We start from the raw sequence: 27,454 nt of genomic DNA, 5'->3' as shown, positions 1-27,454 counted from the left end.
TCTCACCATCAGCCTTCTATAAGTTATTCAGCCTTTTAGATTTTCTAATGACTATGTGTCTTGTTTCTCTGCCTTTTTCTTCCCCTCTCCTATGATCACTACGTTAATTCTTCCTTGATCCCGTAGGAAACCTCCCTACTTGGTCTCCCGCAGTTGTTCATTCTTCACTTCCTTTCTTTGCAGGTTTATCTTGCATTATTACAAGGTTGATTTCCCCGAAACACAAGCTGAATCATGTCATCTTCATCTGAAACTATCACCACCCTGCCACAAATACACACACCCTGGACATTGAATGATATTTAAATCCTTCAAGCCAGTTGAAAGGTCCTGTGGAACCTCTCTTTTTCACTTCCTCTCCTTTGTTGTTTCCTCCAGGGACTCCATATTATAGCAACCTGCTCTAATTGTTATTCCCTGAAATTACTTAGCTTCCTTTTACCTCCTCCCCTCTCCCTGAACGATACCCTCCTCGCTCTCCCAGGGCTGTCAAGGTCCTATCTTTCCTCTGGGACCAACTGGAATGACAACACATGCTATTAAGCCTTCTTGGATCGCTCCAGTGAAAACTGATTGCTTGCTGGAAGAACCAAATAAACTTTGCATTTACTTCTCAGAGGGACACTTACTTACTGCAGACCAAAAACTGAGTGCTGTGTAGCAAGAAGGATTTGGACTTTGAAGTTACAGGAACTGGGATTTTAGTTCAGGGTCTATCAAAGTGAGCCTCCATTTTCTCATTTATAAAATAGCAATAACAATACGTATATCACAGATTTTTATGAGAATTAAGTAAGATACATATGAAAAGTGTTTTAAAACTATCACTTAAAAAAGTTTTATTTAAAACTAGCTGCTTTGCATTTTCTTCTTAATATCTTTATATCCCCACAACAATTTACATAATGTAGGCTTTTCAGATTTGATGTCGAATAAATTAGTTGTGAATGATTCCATAAGATTCAACATGTAAAACATTCTTACCATGACTTCCTTCTTTTCAAAAACCCATCTCTCACAGTAATGGAAGCCCAGCTGGATTTGGGAGCCATTTCAAGGCAGTGAAACACGAGAAAGTTAAATTACCTGATATTTTTACAACTTGCTTTCTTGAATAAGGAGAATGGCCTTTTAATAAATTATTTCCTTTCCCAAATAAATCACTCCGTCACAAGAAATGTTTAGTGTCCTCATATAAAAATAATAAAATGACCTAAGAGATTATTTCTTATGGCCATATGGCATCTCTTTTGGCCCCTTGAGATCCTAAAAGGCAAAGAATTAGTTAAGACATTTCTTCACTCAGCACAACCCATGGAGAATCATGATGAGTGAAGGTCATAGATGTCTGCCGAGGAGGGATCATTGAGAGAACAGATGGATTCAAAGGAGCAATGGGACCACCTCCTGCCCCGCTGTCAGGCCTCGGATTCAGAGGGGCTGGCAAGCCAGTGAGGGGAGAACCCTGACTCTTGTTCTGCCCAAGTCAGTGGAAAGGCAAGGATCGAAGTGCAGGGAAGGGAACCACAGGACCCTGGCCCATCCTCAGAGATAGTGTCTGCAGGGAGACTTCTGATCTCCTGATTTTAGCTTGATGTCTCACATCCGTGATCTCACTTTATCCTTTTAAAACCCCACCAGGGAAAGGAGGGCAAGGTTTGTCATCCTCCTGTTCTACAGGAAAGAGTGAGAAGGAGAGGGGGGTCTCCACTTCCCCCTAGTAGATAAAGAAGGTATTTTCAAGCAATACCCAGAGATACGTAACTCAAAAAAAAAAAAAAATCCTTCTAGTTTTTGTCTTTAAAAGTTCTTTACAATCTGGCAGTGTCTGGCCCCCTTATGTCCTCATGTTAGCACTTTCATTGTGCTTACAGGGCCCTCAAGTGCTGTAGGTACTTCTCTAGATCCTGTTACCAAAGCTTAAGGGCATTAGTCCTTCGTTCTGTCTGATCTCCTCTTTCCCCATGTGAAGAATGGGACAAACTGTCCGAATCCTGGATACCTGCTAACTTTATGTAAAGACCTCAAGCAGGTCAAACATGAGAATGGGGACATTTGGGACAATGAAGGAGACTTAAAAAAAGAAAAAAGAAAAGAAAGAAACAACAAATACTGGCCATTAAAAAAAAAAAACACCTTTATTTAAGCACTTAAAATGAATTGGAATGTCACAAAATCCTATACTTGCTGAGTTTTTCTTGTGCATTGATTAATAAACTCATGTACAATTAGGAGTAGCTAGTTACCGTAGGCAGGGGTATGAAATTGTCTGAAACATATCATTGAATAAGCTTGCCAGAATCTTGACTTCTAGTTTTAAAAGTCAGCTACCAAGATCCAGGAGAAGGTCATCATGAGAATGCAAATAGATTCAACAGGCCCCTATACTCATTGTTTTCTGCAGCCCCCTCTTACAGCAGAGAAAATAGCTCTGTGGAGGAAGAAGAAAGAGCAGGTTTGAAGTGGAGGCAAGTGACGCAGGGGTAAGCTGGGGCAGCGTCTGATGGAAGCCTGCTCGAAGCTTAGGGATCAGAGCCGAATGCGTGACTATCCAGGGGTGCGGTCTATCAGGAACAGAAGCCGCTTTGGGGCACATGCTCTGGGCTCTGCTGCACAGCAGAAACAGCAGCAGGACGATTCATGCCCCAGAGGCGGCAGCCAGCTCAAAGGTCTCGGGCAGTTTCTGTGTGCAGAGTCCAGAATGGAGCTGGAGGAGAGAGAAGGCCCACGGGTGAGAAGGGTTGATCCCATGGAGGAGCATCAGAATGAAGCAGGAGCGTTCATGCCAGGCCTGGGCTGAGCCTCAGTGCTCTGCTGTGCCACCTGAGCGGAGCTGTGGGATTCTGCAGATCAGCCAGTGGCCATCACCGGAAGAGTACTGTTCTGCTCAAATCCACAGGAGAAGAGGCACTTCGAGAACAAAGGCCAGCATTGAACCGAGGGAGAGAAGGACCAAGCAGCGGACTCACTGTCCCCCCCGTTTCCTGTAGGAACTTGTGAGGTCCACAGTGACCCCAGCCAGGCAAGGCAGGGAGAGAACGGAGAGCATTTTCATGCTAAAGGTGACAGTCCTTTAAACTTGAATCCCTGAGGAAATTGGCCTGAGAAAACGCTGGAGTGACTAGTTCAAGATTTTGTTTTTGTTTTCGCCTTCGGACAAGATAGGTAGAAAAAGAAAAGCTCCATCGTGGCAAATGTATGTTTGGAATTATGCAATTCATGTCATTTGGAAAAAACTAACATCTAGGGGCAGCCTCAAATGCCTTTTACCTTCATCAGAAATGAATGCTCAGAAATTTACACACAGTTAATGGGAGGGACATTCTAGAATGGGAAATTTGTGGCAGCTTGTTTTTCATAGATGGGAATACCTTCAAGCTTACAGACTTTGTCACTTGAGCAGCGTCTGAGATGTCCTGACCTGACGCTGCCCAACTTCTCTGCTGTGCTGGCTGGGAATTGGCCCTTTAAAAGAGGCATGGGTTCTCGTCAGAGAGGCACAATTCTTCCCTGTCAACAGTTCAGCAGTTGCTGCTTATCAGGCATTTAGGATATGCCTAGGACTCCACTAGGTGCTAGTGGGCTAAATGATAATGTGTGGTTTCGGCACCAGGGAGCTGGCCCCCAGCCCACCGGGACAACAGCTCTGGAACTATCAATTATAAAATGGTACAGTGTGAGACCCACATTCAAGGACAGTGGCAGGGGGATGGGCCTTTGGAAGCTTTGTGGTGTAGGTGATTGTACTTTTTCTAGACTGATGAGAATGGAGGGAAGGGTGTAGAAAGGGAGAGGGAGAGGGAAAGGAAGAGGGGAAAAGGAGACAGGGAGAAAGGGAGGGAGAGAGCAGGATAGGGTGGGGAAAGAGAGAGGGAGGGGATAGAGAAAGAGAGAGAGAGAGGCTTTCCCTGTTATTTCTGCTCAGCAAAAGCCTCAAAAATCCCAAGTGCCTCTGGAGTCAGTTCTGGGTAGAGGACTAGGAGAGACCAAGCAGCACTGTGAGGCATACAGATCATTTTTTACCTGGTTTCTACAGCATTTGGACTTTTTTCTAAATTATGTCTAGAAACATCATTGAAAAGTTGAAATGCCCATTTTTCAAAGTTTTCTTTCACTGACTATTGGATGTGATGCTGCAGCCTAACCCCCACCTCTTCATTCTTAGCTGAGTTATTTCCCGGACTGTCTCCATCACCCGAGCAGCTCATGCCTGGCCCATTGGGGAAGATGCTTCTGCCCTGCCTTTCTGTGCCTGGCAAGGTCTGGCAGTGACGCTGCTGAGAGGCAACTTCCTTCAACTCTGACTCAGAAAAATGAACACAGCTTGTACTTTTCCTTCTCCACTCATTACACTCTCTATCTACTGCATGCAGGCTCTGAGCCAGAATGCTGGGCAACGGCATGAACAGGCAAAGGTGCTCCGTGCCTCAAAGCTACTTATAAGTTGGACTGACATACACCCAGAACATGGAGCTAATGTTCGAGGCCAAGAGGATTTGGGACCAGATGACAGGAATGTAGACCAGAGACTTCAACCACAACATGACTGATGCTCTTTGCTGTGGTGCTGACCTGTGCATTGTAAGATGTTAGCAGCATTCCTGTCTTCTACCCACTATATGCCAGTCTCCCCCTGCCTTGTAAAACCAAAAATGTCTCTAGACATTTCCAACGTCTCCTTGCAGGTTAAATCATCCCTGGTTGAGACACACTGATGCAAACATGAAGGACATTAGTTGTCAAAGGGGAGGTATTGGTGGTTTGCCTTTGTTACAGGGACACTGGGTCTCAGCAATGACTGATAGATGGGGAAGGTTTTGATAGGTACGAAGAAGTGCTGGAAGTCTTTCCAGGGCAGAGTTCTCCTTGTCATAGCTCCCCACTTTTTCATATTTGTATTGATCTAAAGTCACTAATTCAGTCCGATAACTGCAACTTGTTCTATCTTATTTCCTCTCTACCTCCTTCCCTTCCTTTCTGCCTTATTCATGTACTTTACTCCTTCGCTGAACACGCTCAGGTGTGGAGTAATACCTGCCTTCACAGAACACCAAATAGCTGCCTTTGTGTGGATTTGGATTCTACCTGCCGTTTCATTTGGCCTCTACCTGCTGTTGTTGAAGAGAGCTTTCTGGTAATCTGCGTTCCTCCATGCTTGGCTCAGATTTTCCTATGAAACCACATTTCATCTTTTACTTCAGTAGATCTTTCTTGTTGTTATATTCTGTTCCATTCTGAGAGCAATGTGGGCACAGTTCTCCATGTTTCCCTGATTTGAAGTGCATTTGAGTCATATTAGGAAGTAAGAAAAACAATGATACCCAGTAGAGTTTTCATGACAGAGAGACTCAAAGAACAAGACTGATGCAGAGAAGACGCTTAAATATATAAATAAAAATTTTGAACATGGTATTAATTTCCCCTGAGTTGTCATGGGAAATGCTTGAAGCAACTGGCATATCCTGTGAAATTACAGTTAAAAGGCCTGATGAAGGAGAAGGGGAGGCAGCAAAGCCAGTAGCATGAAAACTGTGTGGAATGGTCATTAGTAAGTAAGGTCTACAAGAATTTCAATATGGAATGGGTTACAAAGTTAGTTTATTATCTTAGTTCATTGTTCCTTTTGATGGTGAGCTTACTGTGTACCTTCTTAGAATCCTCAAATTACTTTGCAAACTGCAAATTTACCAATGTGCAACTGTAAAGGCAAATTGTGCCTGCCCTTTTTCTACTTAAATTAATTAATCTTTATATGATTTTCTAAAAACGTCTGTTCATGTCTTCTGCCAATTATTAATTGGATTACTGGTTTTCAGGGGTTGAGTTGTATCAGTTCTTTATATATGTTAGATACTAACCCTTTCTCGGATATGTCATTTGGAAATATCTTCTCTTTTTCAGTAGATTGTTTTTCAGTTTTATTGACTTTTTCCTTCTTTGTGCAGAAGCTTTTTATTTTGATTAGTCCCAATAGGTTATTTTTGCTTTTGTTTCCCTTGCCTCAAGAGACATATCAAGAAAGATGTTGTTATGGCCAGTGTCAGAGGAATTACTGCCTGTGTTCTCATCTAGGCCGTTTATGGCTACAGGTCTTATATTTAGGTCCTTAATCCACTTTGAGGTTTTCTTTTCCTTCCAAATTTTATTTAAATTCTAGTTAACATACAGTATTTTGAGTTTATTTTTGTGGAGGGTAAGAGAAAGTAGTCCAGTTTCATTCTTTTGCATGTTGCTGTCCAGTTTTCCTAACACCATTTGTTGAAGAGGCTGTCTTTCCCATTGCATATTTTTGCCTCCTTTGTCAAAGATGAATCATATAATTGTGGGTTTATTTCTGGGTTTTCTATTCTGTTCTATTCATCTATGTGTCTATTTTTGTTCCAGTACCATACTGTTTTGATTACAAAAGCTTTGTAACTTTATATCCGGAAATATAATGCCTCTAGCTTTGTTTTTCTTTTTCAAGATTGCTTTGGCTATCCTGGGTCTTTTGTGGTTCCATACACATTTTAAAATTGTTTGTTTTGGTTCTGTGAAAAAAAGCTGTTGGTATTTTGATAGGGATTGCATTAAATGTGTAGATTACTTTGAGTAGTACAAACATTTTGACAATATTTGTTCCTCCAATCCACAAGGATGGAATGTCTTTCCATTTCTCTGTGTCATCTTCAATTTCTTTCATCAGCGTTTTGTAGTTTTCAGAGTATAGGTCTTTTACTTCTTGGTTAAATTTATTCCTAGGTATTTTATTATTTTTGATGTAATTATAAATGGGATTATTTTCTTAATTTCTCTTTCTGCTGCTTTATTATTAATGTATATGATACAATAGATTTCTGTACATTGATTTTGTATCCTGTAACTTTACGGGATTCATTTATTAGTCTAGTAGTTCTTTGGTGGAGTCTTTAGGGTTTTCTATACATAGTATCATGTCATCTGCAAATAGTGAAAGTTTTATTTCTTCCTTATCAATTTAGATGCCTTCTCTTCCTTCCTTCCTCCCTTCTTTCCTCCCTCTGTCCCTCACTCTTCCTTTCCTTTCCTTTCCTTTCCTTTCCTTTCCTTTCCTTTCCTTTCCTTTCCTTTCCTTTCCTTTCCTTTCCTTTCCTTTTCCCTTCCCCTTCCCCTTCCCCTTCCCCTTCCCCTTCCCCCTTTCCTTTCTCCATTTCTATCTTTCTTTCTTTCTCCCTTCCTTCCTCCCTTTCTCCCTCCTTCCCTCCCTCCCTCTCTCCCTCCATTCCTCTCCCTTCCTTTCCCTTCCTTTCCCCTCCCTCCCTCTCTCTTTCTCTTCCCTTTTCTTCCTCTTCCTTCCTTCCTTCCTTCCTTCCTTCCTTCCTTCCTTCCTTCCTTCCTCCCTCCCTCCCTCCCTCCCTCCCTCCCTCCCTCCTTTTCCGTCTCCTTTTCCTTTTTTTCTTTTTCTTTTTTTCTTTTGCTTGCTGTGGCCAGAACTTCCACTACTATGTTGAATAAAAGTGGTGAGAATGGACATCCTTGCCTTGGTTCTGACCTTAGGGGAAAAGCTCTGTTTTTCACAATTGAATATGATGTTCAATGTTATTTTTCCATATGTGGCCTTTATTACGTTGAGGTATGTTCCCTCTAAACCTACTTTGTTGAGGGTTTTTAATCATGAACAGATGTTATACTTCATCAAATGCTTTTTCTACATTTATTGAAATGATCATATGGTTTTTACTCCTTTCTCTTGTTGATGTGATGTATCATGTTGATTGATTTGTGAATATTGAACCACCCTTGCATCCCGGGAATAAATCCCACTTGATTGTGGTGAATTATATTTTTTATTAGATATTTTTATTTATTTATTTATTTGAGAGAGAGAGCATGAGCAGGGGGAGGAGGAGAAGGAGAGAGAGAATCTGAAGCAGACTCCACACTAATTGTGGTCCCAACTTGGGGCTTGATCTCATGACCCTGAAATCATGATCTGAGCTGAAATCAAGAGTCAGACACTTAACCTACTGAGCTACCCAGCTGCCCAATGAATATTTTTTTATAATGGATTTTTGGCTTTAGTTGGCTAATATTTTGTTGAGAATTTTTCATAATATTCTCTTACAGTTCTTTGTATTTCTACGGTGTTGGTTGTTATTTTTCCTCTTTCATTTCTGATTTTGCTTATTTGAGTCCTCATTTTTTGTTAAATGAGTCGGGCTAACGGTTTATCAACTTTGTTGATATTTTCAAAGAACCAGCTCCTGGTTTCATTGATCTGTTCTGTTTCATTTATTCATTTAGTGATTTATTCATTTATTCATTCATTCTAGTTTCTATTTCATTTATTTCTAATCTTTATTGTTGCCTTCTGTTTAATGGTTCGGGGTTTTATTTGTTCTTCTTTTTCTAGCTCCTTCAGGTGTAGGGTTAGGTTCTTCATTTGAGATTTTTGTTGCTTCTTGAGGTGGGTCTGTATTGCTATAAACTTCCCTCTTAGAACAGCTTTTGTTGCATCCCAAAGATTTGAATTGTTGTGTTTTCATTTTCATTTGTCTCCATATATTTTTTTTTTATTTTCTCTTTGATATCTTGGTTGACCCATTCATTATTTAGTAGTATGTTATTTAATATCTGTGTATTTGTGTTCTTCCCAGAATTTTCTTGTTGATTTCTAGTTTCACAGCATTGTGGTCAGAAAAGACGCATGGTATGACCTCAGTCTTTCTGAACTTGTTGAGATTTATTTTGTGGCCTAATACGTGATCTCTTCTGGAGAATATCCCATGTGCACTTGAAATAAATGTGTAATCTGTTTTAGGGTGGAATGTTCTGAATATGTCTGTTAGATCCATCTGGTCCAAGGTGTCATTCAAAGCCACTGTTTCCTTATTGATTTTCAATTTAGATGATATATCCATTGATGTAAGTGGGATATCAAAATCCCCTATGGCTATTGTATTGCTATTGATTATTTTCTGCTTTATATATTTGGATGCTCCCATATTGGATGCATAAATATTTACAATTGTTATATCTTTTTGTTAGATTGTTCCCTTTATGATTATATGGTGTCCTTCTTTGTCTCTTATTTAAGTCTTTGCTTTAAAGTCTATTTTGTATGATGTAAGTATGGCTCTCTAGCTGTCTTTTCATTTCTATTTGCATGATAGATGCTTTTCCATTCCTTCACTTTCAATCTGCATGTGTCTGTAGGTCTAAAATAAGTCTCTTGTGGTGCTTAGTCTTTCTTGGAAGGTGTTTTGTGTCCCAGCCCTGTGAAGACTGCTGGCTAGCTAAGTAATGAACCTTGTGCTGATCTAGCCCTTCTGCTGCAAGGACCTTCAATTTTAGACATTGATGATCTTGATTGGAAGGATCTTTGAAAGTCCAGTTTAGTGCCAGGCATGGAGTCCAGACCTTTCCTCCTTGACCATCTATCTTAGACAAGTCACTTACAGCTCTCCCTTCAGACCATCTCTAGAGAAGACTGATATTCTTTTGTTCTTTTTAAGATTTTATTTATTTATTTGAGAGAGAGAGAAAGAGAGAGCACTAGCATGAGTGGGGGGTGAGCAGAGGATGAGGGAGAAGCAGACTCCCTGCTAAGCAGGAAGCCCAATGCTGGGCTCAATCCCAGGACTTAGAGATCATGACCTGAGTCAAAGGCAGACAATTAACTGAATGAGCCACCCAGAAACCCTGAGAAGACTGATATTCTAATAAATAGTCTTTCAAACTGAATTTCAGGTTTGACTTTAGCTTTCCTTTTCTCATTCAGCTTCCTAGCTCGTTATGGCAGATCGTAAATTGATTAGGCTCAGATACCCAGGTAGCAGATGTGTGGGTTGTAAGAGAGGAAGGAAAAAAGTTAAACTCTGATAACTTTGATGTATGCCTCTGTGTGTGTGTGTGTGTGTGTGTGTGTGTGTGCGCGCGCATGCATGTAGGCAGTGGAGGCTGTGTCAGTATGGATGTTACCTCCTCTTATATGTGGGGCTTCAAAGGCAAGAGAGAGAGAGTGTGTATACATGTTTTCTTCATAGAACTGTACATCCAAAGTTTTAAAAGACCTTTAAAATTGACCAAGTTCATTTGTATGTATTGAGTGGGCTGATCCTTAGTAATACTAAAGCCACCTGTTTGGGTCAGGCACTCATGAGGAATATAAAGCATTAACTCATTTAAGCCTCACAGTCTGCAGAGGTAGATATCATTAGTATCCATATTTCACAGGTGGAGAAACTGAGGCACAGAGATGTTAAGCATTTAACCCCAAATCTCATGGCTGGAGGTTTAGAATTGGGTTTGAATTTGGTTCTAGAGTCCATGCTCATGAGTACTATATTCCATTCCCTCTCACACTTTAAAACCTTTCTTAGGTCAGTGTTTCTGTTCACCAAGAGAATGTGTATGGATTAAGCCCTTACTACATGCCAGGCACTGCACAAATGTCGCATAATATTATCATGGTGTTGTGTATTATTATGCCAATTCTATAAATGTGGACTCAGTCTGGCTCACACACATGTCAAGGGTCAGAGCTAGAATGAAATTCTAGATGCTGTCTTCAGATTTGTACCACCTCCTTCCCCCCACCCTCCAGCCTCACAAGCCAGCTTTATTTAGAGAAGTACTAATTAAACCCCTATAATGTGTTTTGTACTATGTAGACATTGAAGAATAGAAGAGCTGGTTAGTTTGTCCTGGAAGCACTTACCCCATCAGTATGTAGGCAATACACAAATAGAGATATGAGACAATTAGCAAATAGTGGCAAGTTCTGCTGTGGTAAAATGCCAGTGTTTAAGATATAGGAGAAAAATATCCCCAGAAAAGCTAATGGAAGGGAGAGTTTTAGAGAGATTATAATTACAGGAACTGTGTTCCTGGACAGTCCCAGTTTTAAAATATTTAGCCTAATTATGCTAATTTACCTGTCAGTCTTAAACCTGAGCTGTGGTGCCTGGGAACTGGGTAGGTAGTCTGCAGTGAGCTCCTGACAGATGTGTGCTGAGTTGACAACGACAAGATCATAGTGTTTTTGGTCGATAGGCAGGAGAAGAGGCAGGCCTGCATGGTATGTCTTGATTATTGTCTGTATCATTGGTAAGTTTATTTTTCCTCATGAGTGATGCTCAGTATCACACAACTTCCCACTCGGTCCTGGAATTGATCAAGAATAGTGGCCTGCTTCAGAATCATACGGCATTGAAATAGGTCTTTGCTTCTGCACATGCTTAGCCCTTTAAGTGTTGAGTTGGCACCACTGCCCCCTACATCTTTTTCTAGCTTTGTTAATCTTATTTTCAACTCCTGAAAAGAACAATATATCCCAAGTACAATCATTAATTGAATATGATTCAACCTGGACCCATCTTTAATGAGAAACCAAAGAAGGAAATTCAATTAGACTCACCTTTTCCATTTCAAAAGATCAAGTCCTCCCCTTTCACAGTTAAAACTATGAAAGATTATCTTCTTAGTGGAAGGTTTCAGGAAAATTTGGATTCCTGTCAAATATTTAGTGTAATATCCCAGGATCGGGATTAATATAGCTTTTCAGCAGCTTGCTCTGAATTTCTGTCGATGCAATCTCTTTTGAATAAAAGGCATTTTGTACTCTGGCATGACTCAAAGTATTCAGTAGAAATGGTAACAAGATCAAACAATTTTAGGACAAGTTATCATGCCTTCTGGTTGTGAAAATGCAGACACCTCAATCTCATTTCCATAGCTCAGTGTTGATGTGTTCACTTCTCAGAGAAAATTGAAATGATTGAAGCCAGGTTTTAAGTCTGTGTGAGTATTTTGGGGTTGATCAAAAATTACAAATGAATAGCAGCAGTAAAACCCAAAATGTGAGAGAATAAAATGCAACCTAATTACTTGATTGGTAAAATGATGTCAAATACCCCTAGAGAATAATATTATTAATGATGATTTTACTATTATTATCAGAGTTAACATTTACAGCATCTGTTTAGGTTCTAGATGCTCTGAGTGCCTTACTTTTCTCAAACCTGTGTTTGTTTACTCCACAGGCATTGACTATAGTCCCTAGACTGTAACCCCAAATTATACTGCTTTTTCAACCCTAGTTGATAGGCCCGTTTTGCCAGGAATAGAAGATCTCCTATTAGACTTTATGCAAAGTTATCTACAAATCTGTTTTGGGAGCTTGAGTTCTGTGTAAATAACTGGGTTTATTTTGTCCCCCCAAGCTTAATTTTGCAGTCTGATGGTATGATGTGTTACAAGTATAAGCATAAAAGAGTTTATTTATGCAAAGCTTTCCATGTAGTTTCAATGAGTTCTGCCTCAAAGCACTGTTCAAACAGAAACCCTAGTGTCCCCTGGTATTCCAGCTAAAAAGGTAAATATTTGCAATAGGCATAGTGCAGTCATATTCTCAACATTGGCAAGAGCATTCATTTCTTTTTATGCCATGCGGCCAGAAGCTGGCACCCACCAACACCCGTGGCTCACATCGAAATGTGAGTCCCAGGTTGGGGTTTTCTTTTCCACTGACGGGTTCTAGTGAACAGGCAAGGTGTGGACTTCAGTCTCTGGGTTGCCAAATAAAGAAATTACATTGGATCCGTTAGCAACTTGAATTACAGAGATCCCAAGGGAGAACTAGGTTGGACACGCTACAGTCACAACATTCTAGAGCAGTGCTCTCACAAAGTATTTTAAAATTCAGGAAATCCCTTCTTCTAATGAATATTATTGTTAACTCCAACAAGGAAAAGACATAAAGTAATATGGGGCCACTATTCATTAAGGGCTTTCTCTGTGATAGGCACCATGTAAGCTCCTTGCTTAGTTTTCCTTACAGAATTCACAAAAGGACTGCATGAGGTAGGCACACCAGTACCCTCCATTTTAAGGCTGGCTCAGAGAGTTACATAACTCACAAAGTCATGCGGAAGAGCACAATTCAAACGCAGATAGATGGACCCCAGAGCGCAAGCCTTTGGCCACAGAAACCAGGCCTGTTCTTGTGAGAACAGACATGGGCTGGGGTCATCCCCAGGAATCATCTATACTTTTGTCCTCACCCACCTGTTGACATGTGGAATTCATCCAACATCCCCAGAGAACACACAAAAAGTACAATAAGTGATATGAAGCTGAGAAAGAAGACCTAAGTTTAATCTCTAAAATCATATTTTTAAGGAGTGGATATGTGATGATTTGTTTTCGTTTAGTTTTTTTTTTTATCAGATCTTTTGTTTTTTTCCACATTTATTGAGCCATAATTGACAAATAAAAATTTTATGTATTTGTGGTATGCAACATGTTTTGATATACAAATACATTGTGAATGATTACCACAATCAAGCTAATTTAACTATCCCTCATGTAGTTATTTGTGTGCATGTGTACAATAAGGACATGTAAGATTTACTCTTTTAGCAAAGTTCAAGTATACAGTGCATTATTATTACCTATAGTCACCATGTGTACATTGGAGCTCCAGAAATTATTCATCCTGCATAACTGAAACTTCATATCAACATCCCCCAATTTCTATCTCTAGTGCCACACCTGACCTCCCCCCCCCCCACCCTGCCAGTACTTGGATACCACCATCCTACTCTCTGCTTCTGTGAGTTTGAGAATGTCAGGACATAAGTGGGAAGGCTAGGGAAAGTTAAGGAATTTGGGTTTCATTTTCTAGATGAACATTCTAGAAAGAACAGCGTGGGTGCTCTAGGCTGTGTGGAGCTGTTCTCCAGGGTGTGGCAGTAGGGAGGACAAAGCTAGAGCCAGAGAGATGAGCAGGATGAATTATTCTCAAGTCTGATTGCACAAGAGGAGCTGTAGAAAAATACCAGTGCCTGGGCCCCAGCTCATCCTGAGTAAAACCACATCTCTTGGGGTGGATCCAGGTACTGGTCATGTTTTCAACTCCCCTTATGATTCTAATGTGCAGCCTACACTGAGTTCCTGAGCTAGAAGAATGTCAGTTGAAATACAGGAAAGAGTAGATGACCATTTGGAGTGTACAATGGTAATTGGGGTGCAGAGGGTGGATTTGAAAAATAATTGGAAGGTAAACATAAATACAGCAAGAACTTATAATCACGTTGATGGGGGTGGTGGAAGAGAGATGAGCTGTCAAGAAGGGTTCTCTGCTTGGGGGCCTGGGTGGGTGATAGTGCCTGCAACAGAAGTAACAAAGTCATGAAGAGTAGCTATTTTACCTGGGAAGATGAAAAGTTAGATTTCGGTGGTGCAGGACATCAAGTGTCCCAAGGACAGCCAAGGAAAGGGTGCCTAGTCACCAAAGCGAGGGGGTGGGGGGGGGGGGCAAAGAGGAACCCCAATATGTAAGAAGCAGGCGAGAGAAGAGAACACCATGAAGTAGACAGAAAAAGAAAAGAGATGTCCAAGGCCCCTCATCTAGCCTTCACTGTCCAATATTAATGTTTGAAATAGAATCCATTTTTTGGCAGACTTGATTAGTGGGGACAGCCCTGCCTCCTTCTACTAAACTCTTTGTAGGCCAACACCGTCTCTAACTGTATTGTATTTGTTCGTTTAATCATTCACTCGTTACCTCACTCATATACTTACCCAGCCTCTTACTGCGTTTCTGTCCAAGGAGGAAGCTGGTGATGCCACACCCAGAATATGGTGAGTGCTCTAGAAGCTGGCCCTCTTCCAACTCAGTAAAGCTGGTCTGTCTCCGTTTTCAATGATGGGAGCTGTGTGTCTAGTCATCTCATTATCTTGCGGTGGCTATTAAAAACATTTCTCTCTCTTCCTCCAGAAACAAGAACTGCATCTCAGTAATGAGTGATGTGACTGCTAAATACATGGATTAAAAAAAAAAAAAAAAGTAAAATGCTCTGGGATTTTCCAGGATAAGAAGTCATTACAGATGTTGTGTTGTTTCAGATGTCTTGGAGATTAAATAGACCTAAATCAGCTCCTGAGCATTTTATTACTGAATCTGTGTCATTTGAAAATCTTTCCCTGAAACTTTCCCACCCACTCTTTAACCCCCACTTGAATAAAGGAGTAATTAGGGATGAGCTCAGAATCTCCACTTGGTCTTGACCTATTCCAGATGGTGTAATAGTCACGGCTTTATCAGTAAAGAGTAGAAGGACAGACCGGTGCTATGCCAAGAAAATAGTACTTGCATTAACAGAAAGTAGTTCAGATTTGCATTAAAACTCTTACTTGTCTCTTATTTAATACTGTTCATTGCTCTCTCATTATTCATTCTGCTGGTGCATAGAGGCGCACGTACTCTGTGCTCTGGAATTGTTTGTGAAAACAGTCTGTCAGTCCTGTGTTGAATTGTCATGCTTTAATGGTACAAAGAAATGTTGTGCTTTTATTAAAGAAATTCTAGTAGAAAATCCTTTATAGTCAGCTGTTCATTCAGCCATTATTTATTGATCACCTACTATGTGCTGCAATAATGCCGAGTATTAGAGAACAGTTATATAAACTCTACTCTTAAGATATTCATAATCTTACATTGGAAAATATATGGTTCTGTATCCTGGGCACTGCTTTGAAGGGTTTTTACATTTTTAGCCCACTTTCTCTTCACAGGAACACTGTGAGGTAGTGTCATTATCAACCTCATTTTGCAGATGAGGAAACAGGAATATAGAATTAAATGGCACGTCCCCAAGTATACAGTTAAGAAAGGCAGAACTGGGATTATACCGGGGCTGCCTGTCTCCAATCTATGCTCTTCACTACTATACTTTACTTCCTTCCCTTGTTCAACTGTGATCTCCAGTGGGAGACAGAAGGGAACCCCCCCCTTGAAATTAACTTATTTGTAGAATGTGGTTACAGTTTATCTGTAAATGTTGACATTTAGCTCTCTTTATATACATGATTCTTGAAAAGGAGCACTTTTAAGATAAATGTTCTTTCTCTTCTTATCAAGCATTGTCCAGCCAAATAGAAACAAAGGAAGAGGTAAACATTTAGCTTTATCATGCATACCTTGGGTTATCTTTGAGAATTTTTGACCTCTGAAATCTAAAATAGTTTTGTAGGTATTCTTGGAATCTTTCATTTCAAGTGTTTAAGCAATGGGTGTCTAGAACAATGACAGATTGCTTTGTTTTAGAAGTCATATGTAAATATTTATTCAAGAATAGCGACCTTTGCTAGGCTGTACAAACCAGATTCCACTTTGGGCCCCATTACCAGTTGTCCCGATTGCCTACATGTCCATAAATGTACCTACTACCAAAACCAAACGTCCTTGAGCCCTAGGAACACAAAGAAGTTAAATAGAGCAGTAGCCCCAAGGCACTTTCAGAGCAATTTTATTAAGACTTGAGTTTCTGGGAAAGTTTTATTTTATCACTCAACTATTATCTTGAATCTGCCATTCACTCAAAGGTTTTTGCTGGCCTTAATTCAGCTCTCCACCTTCTGGGCTATCACTGTTTTGTTGAGCACTTTTCTACCCAGAAAGATAACAGGATTTGGTGACAGCTTTCAATTGTATTACCACTGAAACTTTTATAGGTATAGGATTTCTTTGTGTAGGCTGGTCCCTGACTATGACTTACTTAGGCTAGTACTTACTGGCCCGTAAAACTGGCCTGACTCTGTAAAATAGCTCACTAATTCTTCCAGAGTGAAAACATCTAATGGTGTTTATCAGCACACATGTAAGTAATCTAGATGACCATGAGGGACCCAGGAGATGACCCCAAGGGACTCCTGGTCTATCGTATAAATCCATATGGTAATGAGGTCCCTGGCCAGTAGAAGTATCACCTAAACGCCAGCTTTCAAGAGTCCTGTTGTATTCTTGAGAATGAGCATTTGAAGCAAAAAGAATGAAATTGGCAGAGAAGTTATGGTGCTGAAATTTCTTTTAGTTCCTGAGAAAGGCTCCCACCCACAGAGGAACAGCCATGACCCAATCATTCCTTGGCAAATGCACAAAAGAGAAAATACAATTATTTAAATAAACAGAGAAAAATACTCAATTTGCCAAATTAATGATATTCAAATTACAGCAAAATATTAGAGAGCATTCCAGTTTTCCCTTAAGTTATCTACTACTTAAAAAAAAATTTTAATGGCTAGTCTTCATGAGCAAGTGGTAGAATTTGTTCTTCCATGTTTTACTTGTGATATGATTCATCCATAAATAATTTGGCACTATATACCAAGAACCATAAAAATGTTCTGATTTTTTTGACCTATCAGTTGTCCTTTTGGGAACCCAAAATATGAAGAAATCACATGAATAAAAATATTCATCACAACAATGTTTAAAATACAACAATGTAAGAAGACACTTAAATGCCCAGCAATGTAGAAATGGTTACAGGAATTATGCCCATTTTATAGGTGCATAAAGTGGAGAGACTCTTTTTCTATGATCTAGTCAACATAAATATTTATTGTCTTCTGTGTGCCAGGCGCTGTTCCAGATTTGGAGACTACAGTGATGAGCAGAATGATACCATCTGCTCCTGAGCCCATGAAGCTTAGAGTCTGGTAGGGGAGTTAGATGTTAATGAAAATAATATGCCACCTTCATGGCCAGATATTTAGGAAGGCCAGTTTGATTGTTTAAAGATTTGCCTTCAACATGCTCCTTGACAGACTTGGGTTTGGGGCTGAGTCAGCCTACAGGATGGATAACCTTGATGTTGTGTTTCTCTGGGCCTTAAGAGCGACCATAGGTAATAGGAACATTTGACAGCATGTAGGGAAGGAGGTTGGCACTCTCAAGGCACTCAAGCCATCAGTGCTATTAGGAGCTCTGCAATCTGATGTTTTCCAGCTCACCTGAGTCTTCTGTTGACCTATCTAAATGTTTTGGATAACAGCATTTCTGCTTCTCTCGTGTATTTATTTATTTATTTATTTATTTATTTATTTATTTATTTATTTATTCTATGTACTGGAAGCAGACTATGAATAATTGATGAGCAATTTTTATTGTATCTCATGAAACTATAATGATGCTAAGTTTGTTGCATGATACAGATAATGCGGTAGGATTAGTCCTGTGGTTACACTGCAAATGGCCATGTTCCCTTTTCAAAGTTTAATGAGCTCTTGCTGTGACAAAGGACAACAGTAGGCGCTTAAAGATAATTCACTTTTCAACCTCATTTGCAGATATTGAAGCAAAGACTAAGGAATGACCTAGCGATAGATTCTGTGATTTGGCTATTTATCGGATCCTAGTGTATGGTGAATGTGTATGTTTCAGAGGGAAACACATTTATTTCTTTTAAATGGGACGATTTTATAGAGTTACAAATCACTAACACGCTTTTGAGTCTTGGGTTGGGAGTTCTTAATTTTGTTTTCACATAAGTGGATTTGATTCTTCTCTGCATTCACATGGAACACGGATTCCTTGTTTCTTATTTTGATGGTAAAGGACTAGGGCTCCTCTCCCTTTCCATCTTTATTAGCATCGCCTCCGTCCCCAGCACCCTGTTCGATAACAGTAGCATGAAGAAGCATTTGCTACTGATTGCTAAAAACAAAACAAAATAAAATAATCCTCTCATCTATACCCAGATTACGAACCTGCTATCGAAAAGACCACTCACTAGCCAGGTCGCCCTGTTTTCTCTGTGCTTCTATATGCAGGCATCGTAAAGCAGCATAGTATTACTTACGATGAAGAGACCTCAACTGATCTTTCAACAACTTCAGCATGTTTTCTCCAGGAATGAGTCAGTGAAACAAAAAGGCCACATCAAAGAGGCAGCCTTCAGGGCTTCCGAGCTGTGTACCTTGGACACGGATCTCTCCTCTCCTGCCTCTAAGAGGCCAGAGTGGGAGCAGGCGGTGGTTCAAATGTTTCATCAACATAGAGTAACTGAGGGCTTCAGAGGGGAGGGGGGGAGGGAATGGGATAGGCTGGTGATGGGTAGTAAGGAGGGCACATACTGCATGGTGCACTGGGTGTTATACGCAACTAATGAATCATCAAACTTTACATCAAAAACCAGGGATGTACTGTATGGTGACTAACATAATATAATAAAAAAATATTATAAACAAAACAAAACAACCATTGAACTCTGACCCACAACTTGTAACAACCAGTCCAGGAAGCCAAATCACTCTCTGTAGGACTGCAGACTCATAAAGATTTATTCTTAAAAAATAAAAAAAAAAATAAAATAAAAATAGAGTAATTAATTCTATGCTGGAAGTAGATGACACATTTGGAGACAACTTGAAACGACCCATTGAAACATAGGAAATGTGGAGAGTAGGACTGACCCACTTGATGGAAAAGCCAAGTTCTGTCGATGAATTATGACTGCAAATTCTGAGGCTCTCTCAAATGTAGTACCAGTTTGTTTCATATGTGTCTCATTGACCCTTGGGCACCTTGGCAAAATAGATTCTCTCTCTCTCTCTCTCAAAAAACAGGAAGACTTCTGAGATTTTTATTCTACTTTTCTTTCCTGTAATGTACAGTATAAATAAGCACTATTGTATTTTTATGTGTATCTTATTTTCAGCTGCCTTAGTACAGTCTGATTTTAAAAAAATTTTGTTATATTTCTTGAATGTTCTAGGTATGCATAATTCCATGAGTAATCGTTTTTATGTACCACATTATTTCCAATATTTGTATCATTTATTTCATTTTCACATCTTTTGTATTACAAAAAGAGAGTTGTACTACAACATCTTTTACTACATCTCAAACAATATTGAAAAACAAACAGTGGAAAAGGACAGTCTTACCTTATTTACGATTTTAAATGTGTTTTATATTGGTTTCTGATAAATGCTTTCTCATGCATAGGAAGCTTCCTCTGATGTTTATTTTACTTAGAGTCAAGGAGAGTTCTTCCAAAATAGTAGTAAATGATTTTTATCATCTAATGACATAATCACATTTTTTCTTTTAAGTTGTTAATATGAATTTAATTGATAGAATTTTTTTATGTTGATTCATCCTTACATAACTAAAACAAACTACACTTGGTCATTGTTTGCTTTATTACAAGGCTGAATATAATTTGCTAACATTCCATTTAAAACACGTTTAACTTTATAAGCGAAATTCGAGTTTCTTCTTTTATGCCAGTTTTATCATACTTTTGTGTTAAGACATGCTGACAGTAAACGTTATTGCTTAGTCTTTGTGCTATGTGCTTTTATCTTCTTTTCTTTTTTTTTTTTAATCAGGATGCCAAATGTTGCTTGTTTTGTCTTTTCAAATAATCAGCTTTCAGTTTAATTTATCCTTTGTTTGCTCGCTTGATTTTTTTGTTTTGATGTTGTCTTTCTATCTGGAACAGGTTCCCTGAGATTTTCGTATCCTTCTCTTTACCTCATTTTGAAAGTCTCAGCTCAGATGTCTGTGGGGAAACTTTGCTGATGACATTTCATGGCCCCCCTCCCATCCTAGGCCATCCTATTGCATTACCCTATTTTATGTTCTCTATTTACAATTTGTATCACTATCTGAAATTATCCACTTTATTTTTTTAGATTTTCAATTAGATTTTATTTGTTACAATCATTTTCAATTCACAGAAAAAATGAGAAGGTAGTCTAGGTACCATGTATTTTATACCTAGTTTCCCTCTGTGATGACGTCTTACATCAGTATGGGGCATTGGTCACAATTAATGATACATTGTTATTTATTAAGATTGTACTTTATTCAGATTTCCTTACTTTTACCTAATGTTCTTTTCCTGTTCCAAGCTTCCATCTAGAATATATTCACATTGTGTTGTCATGACTCCTTAGGTTCTTCTGGACTACCACAATTTCTTAGTCTTCTCTTGTTTTTGAGGATTTTGACAGTTTTAAGGAATATTGGTCAGGTAATTTGTAGGATGCCTCTTGATTGAAACTTGTCTGGTTTTGTTTTGGTTTGGTTTTTTTTCATGATTATATGGGGGGTTATGGGTTTGGGGATGAAGTCCACAGAGGTAAAGAGCCGTTTTCATCACTTTCTATCAAGGGTACATACTATTACGAGAATCTATCACAGATGATGTTGATTTTGATATCCTGGCTGAAGTAGTGTTTGTCAGGTTTCTCGAATGATGAAATTATTCTTTTCCATCCTGCCCATATTGTATTAAAAGTGTAGGGAGGAGTGCTGGGTGGCTCGGTTAAGTGGCCAGCTCTTGATTTCTGCTCAGGTCATGGTCTCAGAGTCCTGGGATCAAGCCCCACATGGGGTTTCATGCTCGGTGGGAAGTCTGCTTGAGGATTCTCTCTCTTTCCCTCTGCTCCTCCCCCTGCTCCTGCTCTCTCTCTCTTTCTTTCAAAAATCAATCTATCTATCTATGTTTTATTAAAAAGTGTAGGGAGTTATGTTGCTTTTCACCGAGTGTGAAACATCTACATAAATTATTTAACCATTAATTTTTTGTTCATCTATTAATTATCAGCAGTCACTGCCATATCCCTGAATCTCAAAGAGTAGCAAAACACAACAACAACAACAAAAACAAAACCTCCTAGTTGCTGTTCAATGGATGTTTGTCAATTTAATGTATAAATTATTACTAGCCAATTTATTTTAATTTTTTTCTGTGCTCTTTTGTTCCAGTTTATTTTGTTTTCTTGAGGTTAACTCCTTAAGTTGAACGTTTAATTCATTTATTTCCAGCCTTTCTTTCTTAAATAAAAACATTTGAAGCTATAGCTTTTCTTCTGAGTTTAGCTGCAACCCAGTCTCGATTCTTGTATTCACATCATATAACTTGTACTTTGTGCTTTTATTGCATTTTGTGATTCTTGGATTATTTAGAAGACTATTTTTTAAGTTAGATGCACTTTGATTTTTGTGAGGTTTTTTATGTTTTTTTCCTCATTTGCTTCAAGGAATTTTAGTGTTTGCTTTGTGGCCACATACATAATCACTTTCTGTAAACTTACATCCCAAAGGCATAAAAAAAGACTACATTTTCTGTTTATATTTTACAAATTACCCACTTATATACACAAAATAAAAATTTTGTACTTGATCTTTTCCTGGCTCCCCATTTGAAATATTTAGAATTTAGGTTTTAGAATCTTATGTACTGGCCATTATAATATACATCTTCTCTTTCAAAACAGAAAGCTTTTTACCCTTTATATTATTGCAGTTCACTATGGCTGTTGTTATCTCTTTAGATTTCACTTTAACTTTTAGTTATTCTTTGCATATCACTTTCATTTTGCTTTGCCCTCTTTTTCCCTCTAGCCACAGGGCATGAAGTTCCACTGACCTCTAGGCCTGAAATGCTCTCTTCAGTAAAAGCCCTTATCCCCTAATTATCTGATACAGTCCCTCTGCCGACAGCCCCCCACAGTATTTTACAAAGATGGGTCATATACTTACTGTTTTGTAACTTGCTTTGCCTTAGACCAGTAGGTCCAAATAACAACCTGGTCTCTATCCAGGTGAGTTTTAGACCCCTCAGACCTTTGGTTCCAAAATAGACCTCTCAGCCTGTACGTTAGAAACTTGCTCTTGATGCATTCTTTTGCCCGCTGAAATTTCAGTTGTAAACCTACAACCAGGAGTCATCTCGGGTTTGATTCCCTACTCAAGGGAACTGCTAGGGGCAGAGGATGGTGAGGACAGACCTGTGCACACAGAGGGTCCCCATGCACCCTGTCTCTACCCTTTGAATTGGAGCCTTGCATCCTAAAGGCTTCCTTGTAGGAAAATCATTTAATCATTGGCTTCATTTAGAGTTTAGCTACATTTTATGGCTCTGGACTATGAAGTTAAAATTCACAAGACCCAGAAAGCATAAATTACAATAACACCTTTTATTTTCTTGGTCAAAATGCTTTGAGTTGCAGGAATGTTTTCATTTTTACAACTCTATCAAATTTATTTATTTATTTATTTATTTATTTATTTATTTATTCATTCATTCATTCATTTATTTATTTATTTATTTATGGAGGTTTGCTTCTTTTTACCCGAGGCTTACACAAATTCTAAAAGAGGGCTTCACAAACTGTCTTGTGCCTCAGAACCACCCAGGGATTTTATAGAAATGCAGATTCTGACTCAGGAGGTCTAGGAGGAGGGCAGGTTTATACATTTCTAACAAGCTTTTGTGCTGCCAGTATTGCTAATCTTGCAGACCACAATTTGTGGAGCAAGCGTATGAAGTCCTTTTGGATGCTTTTTTAAGTTTGTTTTTGGATTTAGTTCCTGAGCCCCTCAAAACAAAACAAAACAAAACAAAAAAAACTCTGCGATAGACACATTTCATTTTTTATCTAAAAATTTTCAAGCAGCTTGAAAATCCATGTTATTTATTAGACCTGGCTATAAATATTTATTTCAAAAGTCAACTGAATTCTAAAGAATCAGAATCTGTTGGCTCAAATAAGAGGCAAAACAATATATCATATAACATGAAGTCAGTTCCCCAGACGAAGTTCTAATACGATCTGAATAGTAGCAGATTGGGTGGCCAACTCATGGCACGGCCTGCCCAAGACTTTCCTGGTTTTAGCACTCCGAGTGATGCTTCCTGGGAAATGCCCAAGTCCTGGGCAAACTGAGACAGTTAATAGCAGCATGAGGAGGACTCTTCTGTGATCTAGAACATGTCTTGTGCTCCTAGAGTGACTGTTTAAAAGGTACAGTACTCCCTGACATGCATGAACATTGATGTACACCTCAAACAACAAATCACTGTTCCTTAATTACTCCTCCTAAGAGGTTAAGCAGGCTTAGAGCCTTAATACAGGGTTGGAGTGCCTTGCCTGGGGTCCCATAACATTGACCTAGGTTTCAAGTTCTTTATCTATGCTCATGTTGAGTACAAAATGCCCCTCGCTCTCTAAACTAGGTGATTATTTATTAAATTGGGTTTGGGGCAATTAGTTTTATTTTTGAACTTCTCATTAAGATAACTTATTAAAAACCAACGAACACCCAAAACCCTCTCTTCTATTTTGTAAAGCTGCATACGCAAGAGATAAACAGAATATTTTAAATATTTTAAATATTCTGTCTTTTGAAAACTGGATTTCTTCACAGTTTACATCTGGAAATGTTAGTCACATTTGCTTGTTGTTTTCTGTGGAATGGTAGTTATTTTACCAGCCATGATATTAATGATATTGTTTGAAAAATTTATCTCACATTTGTTAAAATTTACTAAAATTGCCTGTAAAAGCAAACAAAGGTCATACAGTATCTCATCTTTCTAGGGGGATTTTGAGATAAATGACACAAATCCATTCTAATTGGATCCAGAAATCCCTGGGCATTTGGCAATTAGTAGTAACAATTGTTCCATTAATAATGTATAATATTCCTAATGCCAAGTGTGTTGTGTGTTATTAAAGGAAAAAGTCTCTGAAAAAGTCTTGGTTTAAAAAAAAGCAAGCTTGAGTGTGGCAAAACTTCAGTTTTGTGATGATTCGATATGTGATGTGAATTTATTAAAGCCTGAAATCAAACCGTGCTTCCAGAATGTGAAAGAGGGGTCTGGAGCAGTGTTCTGCTTAAAATCACTAACTGACTAAAAAATGTCTTCAGCTGCACCGAAGTAGTAGGCATTAGACATGGGTCATCAGTTTTCATTGGAATGGTGGCAGTGTCAGTTAGTATTTGTCAAAACCCTAAGTACCTTGTAGGAAAGCATTGCCACAGACCGTAAATGTGCACCTTAGAAACTCTTGGAGAAGTGGACATGTGGAACTGGAAAATCGCCTGAGAAACTGACTAATAGAACTGCTTCCATGCAGAGATGCTCTTGAGCTTGGAACTTACCCCAAATTAGATGTATAGAGATCGCTGAGCTGTGTTTTGCAATTCAAATATTCCAGCCCTTTCCACAGCAGCCTCCTAGGCTCCCCCATGGTGGGGTCCTTTGAATGTTCACACATATGTAGGGGGCTTTGTTCTCCGGAGTATGAAATCGCAGTAAGATTAGATAGAAAACAGACCGCGTGGGGCATATTTGAGAGCTGTGCTTTGATGGTAGACTCAAACTTTGAAAAAATCCCGAGGTGAGTAACTTTTGAGGCTTCTGATCCCAGATGGTGCTAAAGACCACAGTTTAGTATTACTCAGTGGCCCTTCAAGTCTGTCTACATTATGTAAAAGACATCAACCTTTCATTAAACGTCAGGAAATTTTGTGTTGGAAAAAGTCATGGAGACATTAGAAAGGTATGTAGTTCACCTGTGACCAAGCCATTTTGTCCCAGATTAATTCCTTTGACCAGGGAAGAATGTTACTACTCTGTTACCCGAATTCTTCTTTCCCTGGTCTTAAAAATGGGTCCCAGGCAATGTCCTGTACTCACTAGGTTTATCTGCTGTTCCAGAGATCTGAGGAGATCACCCCTATTTGTAGCACTAAGGGATCTGCAGGCTGGAGTCCGTGCCTCCTGTTGACACATCTTTGTTCAAGTGTTTAGTCTTAGAAATGGCTGATGATCAGACTCATCGACACCTTATGGGAAGTGGCTGTCCCATTTGGTTTGATATTCTGCACCTTCCTGTGGCACTTATGTACATAACTGCCAGGCTGTAGAATGACAGATCTCCCTGTGTTGAGTTTAAGCACCTTGAGGACCGAGGCCAGGTATCCATCATCCTTGTGTCTTCTCAGCTTTAGCTTGGCCCATCAGAGATGGCACCCTGAGTGCTGCCATGTCTGGGAACTCTCTGGTCCTAGTCACTGCCTCTCTCAGCAGCCAGCCTGTAAGGGCAGACCCTCCTGCGCTCTGAGGTTCGGCATCATGGCACATATCTGTCTCTCCAACTAGACTCTAGGGATCCAATCTTTCATTTTTGTACGTCCAGTGTCAAATGCAGTAGGTGCTCAACACATGTTGAGAGAAATGAATGAATGGAAGGCTCTTGATAAAGAATCTTTGAGTTGAATTGAATAGAGCAGGCACACCCTCTAGCTATCGCTGGGGTAGGATTTAGCGCAGGTGATGTAATGTAACTTGACAGGGTAGTTAAATATTGACAGGCAGGAGGAAGCATACTGGGAATGTTCAGAAAGAGGGAAGAAAGGTTTGACCGGGGCTGTCAGATCAGAGAGCTGAGGCCGTAAGGAGCCAAACCTACCGGCTGCAGTGTCCTGATGACCCAGGAAGGTCACTCGCGGGTGCACTTGGCTTCTGCTTCAGCAGAGGTAAGGTTTGGAGCCTGGCTGGGAAGATAATGGGTTGTGATGGGAGTAAATGCAGACTCCGTGCCTGTGGCTTGGGGATGGCTGGCATCCCAGACGCTGTCTGCTGGCTGCCCATTCTTGTACAGCTCAGGCTGATCCTCATTTAAGGCAAGGAACATGAGTTCTCTTTGAGTCTGTCTCCTCTCACCCCACCTTACCACACTCCCAAATGATTTGTGCTTCAATACAACCTCTTAAAGTGATTGGGGTTGGATGCTGGTGCAGGCGTTTGGAATGCATAGTTGAGGACTTTGTCCATATGAATTCATTCGTAAGTGCTCTTTGATGCTAACGATTAGAGACATGCATAGCAAAAGGATTAGGAGGTCATGAACATGTTCAGTGCTACCTGGGTGCCACTTTGTATATGCAGGGTGGGGCGGGGAGGGAAACGTACAGGAGGCAATATTTTTAGCTCTCCTATCAACTAAGGGAGCAAGCAGAGGTGAGTTCAAGGACAATATCGGGTAAGTGGGAAAATGCCAACAGACAGCAGGCAGAGTAATGGTTTAAGCAGGTCTAGCACTGCCTTTAGAAAGGGATACAGGTCACCTTGAGAAAAAAAACAAACAAACATCTGATTTGAGAAAGACTGTTTAATCAACTGGCATGTCTCAGGTTCGTTTTTAAGGAGAGAAAAGCAGGTGTCCTGCTCATAGTTAAATAGTCAGGTGCACCAATAAGAAACAGCCAAGGCAAGTAGTCTCTATTTGGTTCCTTGTCTTTTAGAGAAAGAGAATATGCTGGGTGTCCAACATGGGTTCAAATCTCAGCTTCGCGATTAAGGCAGCTTAATGTCTGTGTCTCTATTTCTTCACCTGCGAAATGGGCAGAATGAAGCCTCCTGGCAGGTTGTTGCAAGGCTTGAATAAAATAAGACATATAAAAGCACCCTGGAGTCGGCCTGGTCTGAAGCTGTGCCCTCCAAAATATTTGCTCCCCTCTCCCAAGTTCCAAAGGCTTATTTTCTTTTATCTCTTTCTGAATAACAGCTTTACTGAGATATATATCACATACCATAATACGCACTCATTAAAAGTGTACTATTCAGTAGTTTCTAGGTTATTCACAGAGTTGTGCAACCATCACCACTACCAATTTTGGAATATTCTCTCATCACAAAAAGAACCCTCATACCCACTTGTGGTCACTCCCCATTTCCTCCCAGCGTCCCCAGTCATAGGCAACAGCAATCTTTCTGTATCTATAGATTTTGCCTGTTCTGGACATTTCATATAAATGGAATTATACAGTATGTTATCTTTTGTGACTACCTTCTTTGACTCACCATAATATTTTCAAAGTTCATCCATTCAGTAGCATGTATCT

At 39.6% G+C, this 27,454-nt stretch overlaps 1 protein-coding gene across 5 annotated transcripts in view; it reads left to right on the top strand.

The window, feature by feature from the left end:
• Window positions 1-27,454, top strand: part of NCKAP5 (NCK associated protein 5) — a 941,115-nt gene that overhangs the window by 197,708 nt on the left and 715,953 nt on the right. Inside the window, exon 1 of one of the 5 annotated variants that reach the window (XM_087856989.1) lies at window positions 22,870-26,086. The exons of the other annotated variants lie outside the window; for them this stretch is intronic. Within the exon in view, the coding sequence (XP_087713115.1) occupies window positions 26,036-26,086 (51 nt within the window). The 5' untranslated portion in view covers window positions 22,870-26,035. Of the gene's footprint in view, window positions 1-22,869; window positions 26,087-27,454 lie in introns of those variants that run through there. 5 annotated transcript variants of the gene reach the window in all.

The sequence above is a fragment of the Ursus americanus genome, chromosome 1 (assembly GCF_024610735.1).
Source record: "Ursus americanus isolate L20-20 chromosome 1, mUrsAme1.1.p, whole genome shotgun sequence".
Taxonomy (NCBI): Eukaryota; Metazoa; Chordata; class Mammalia; order Carnivora; family Ursidae; genus Ursus; species Ursus americanus.
The sequence above is the reverse complement of the archived record's forward strand: the minus strand, read 5'-3'. Positions and strand labels throughout refer to the sequence as shown.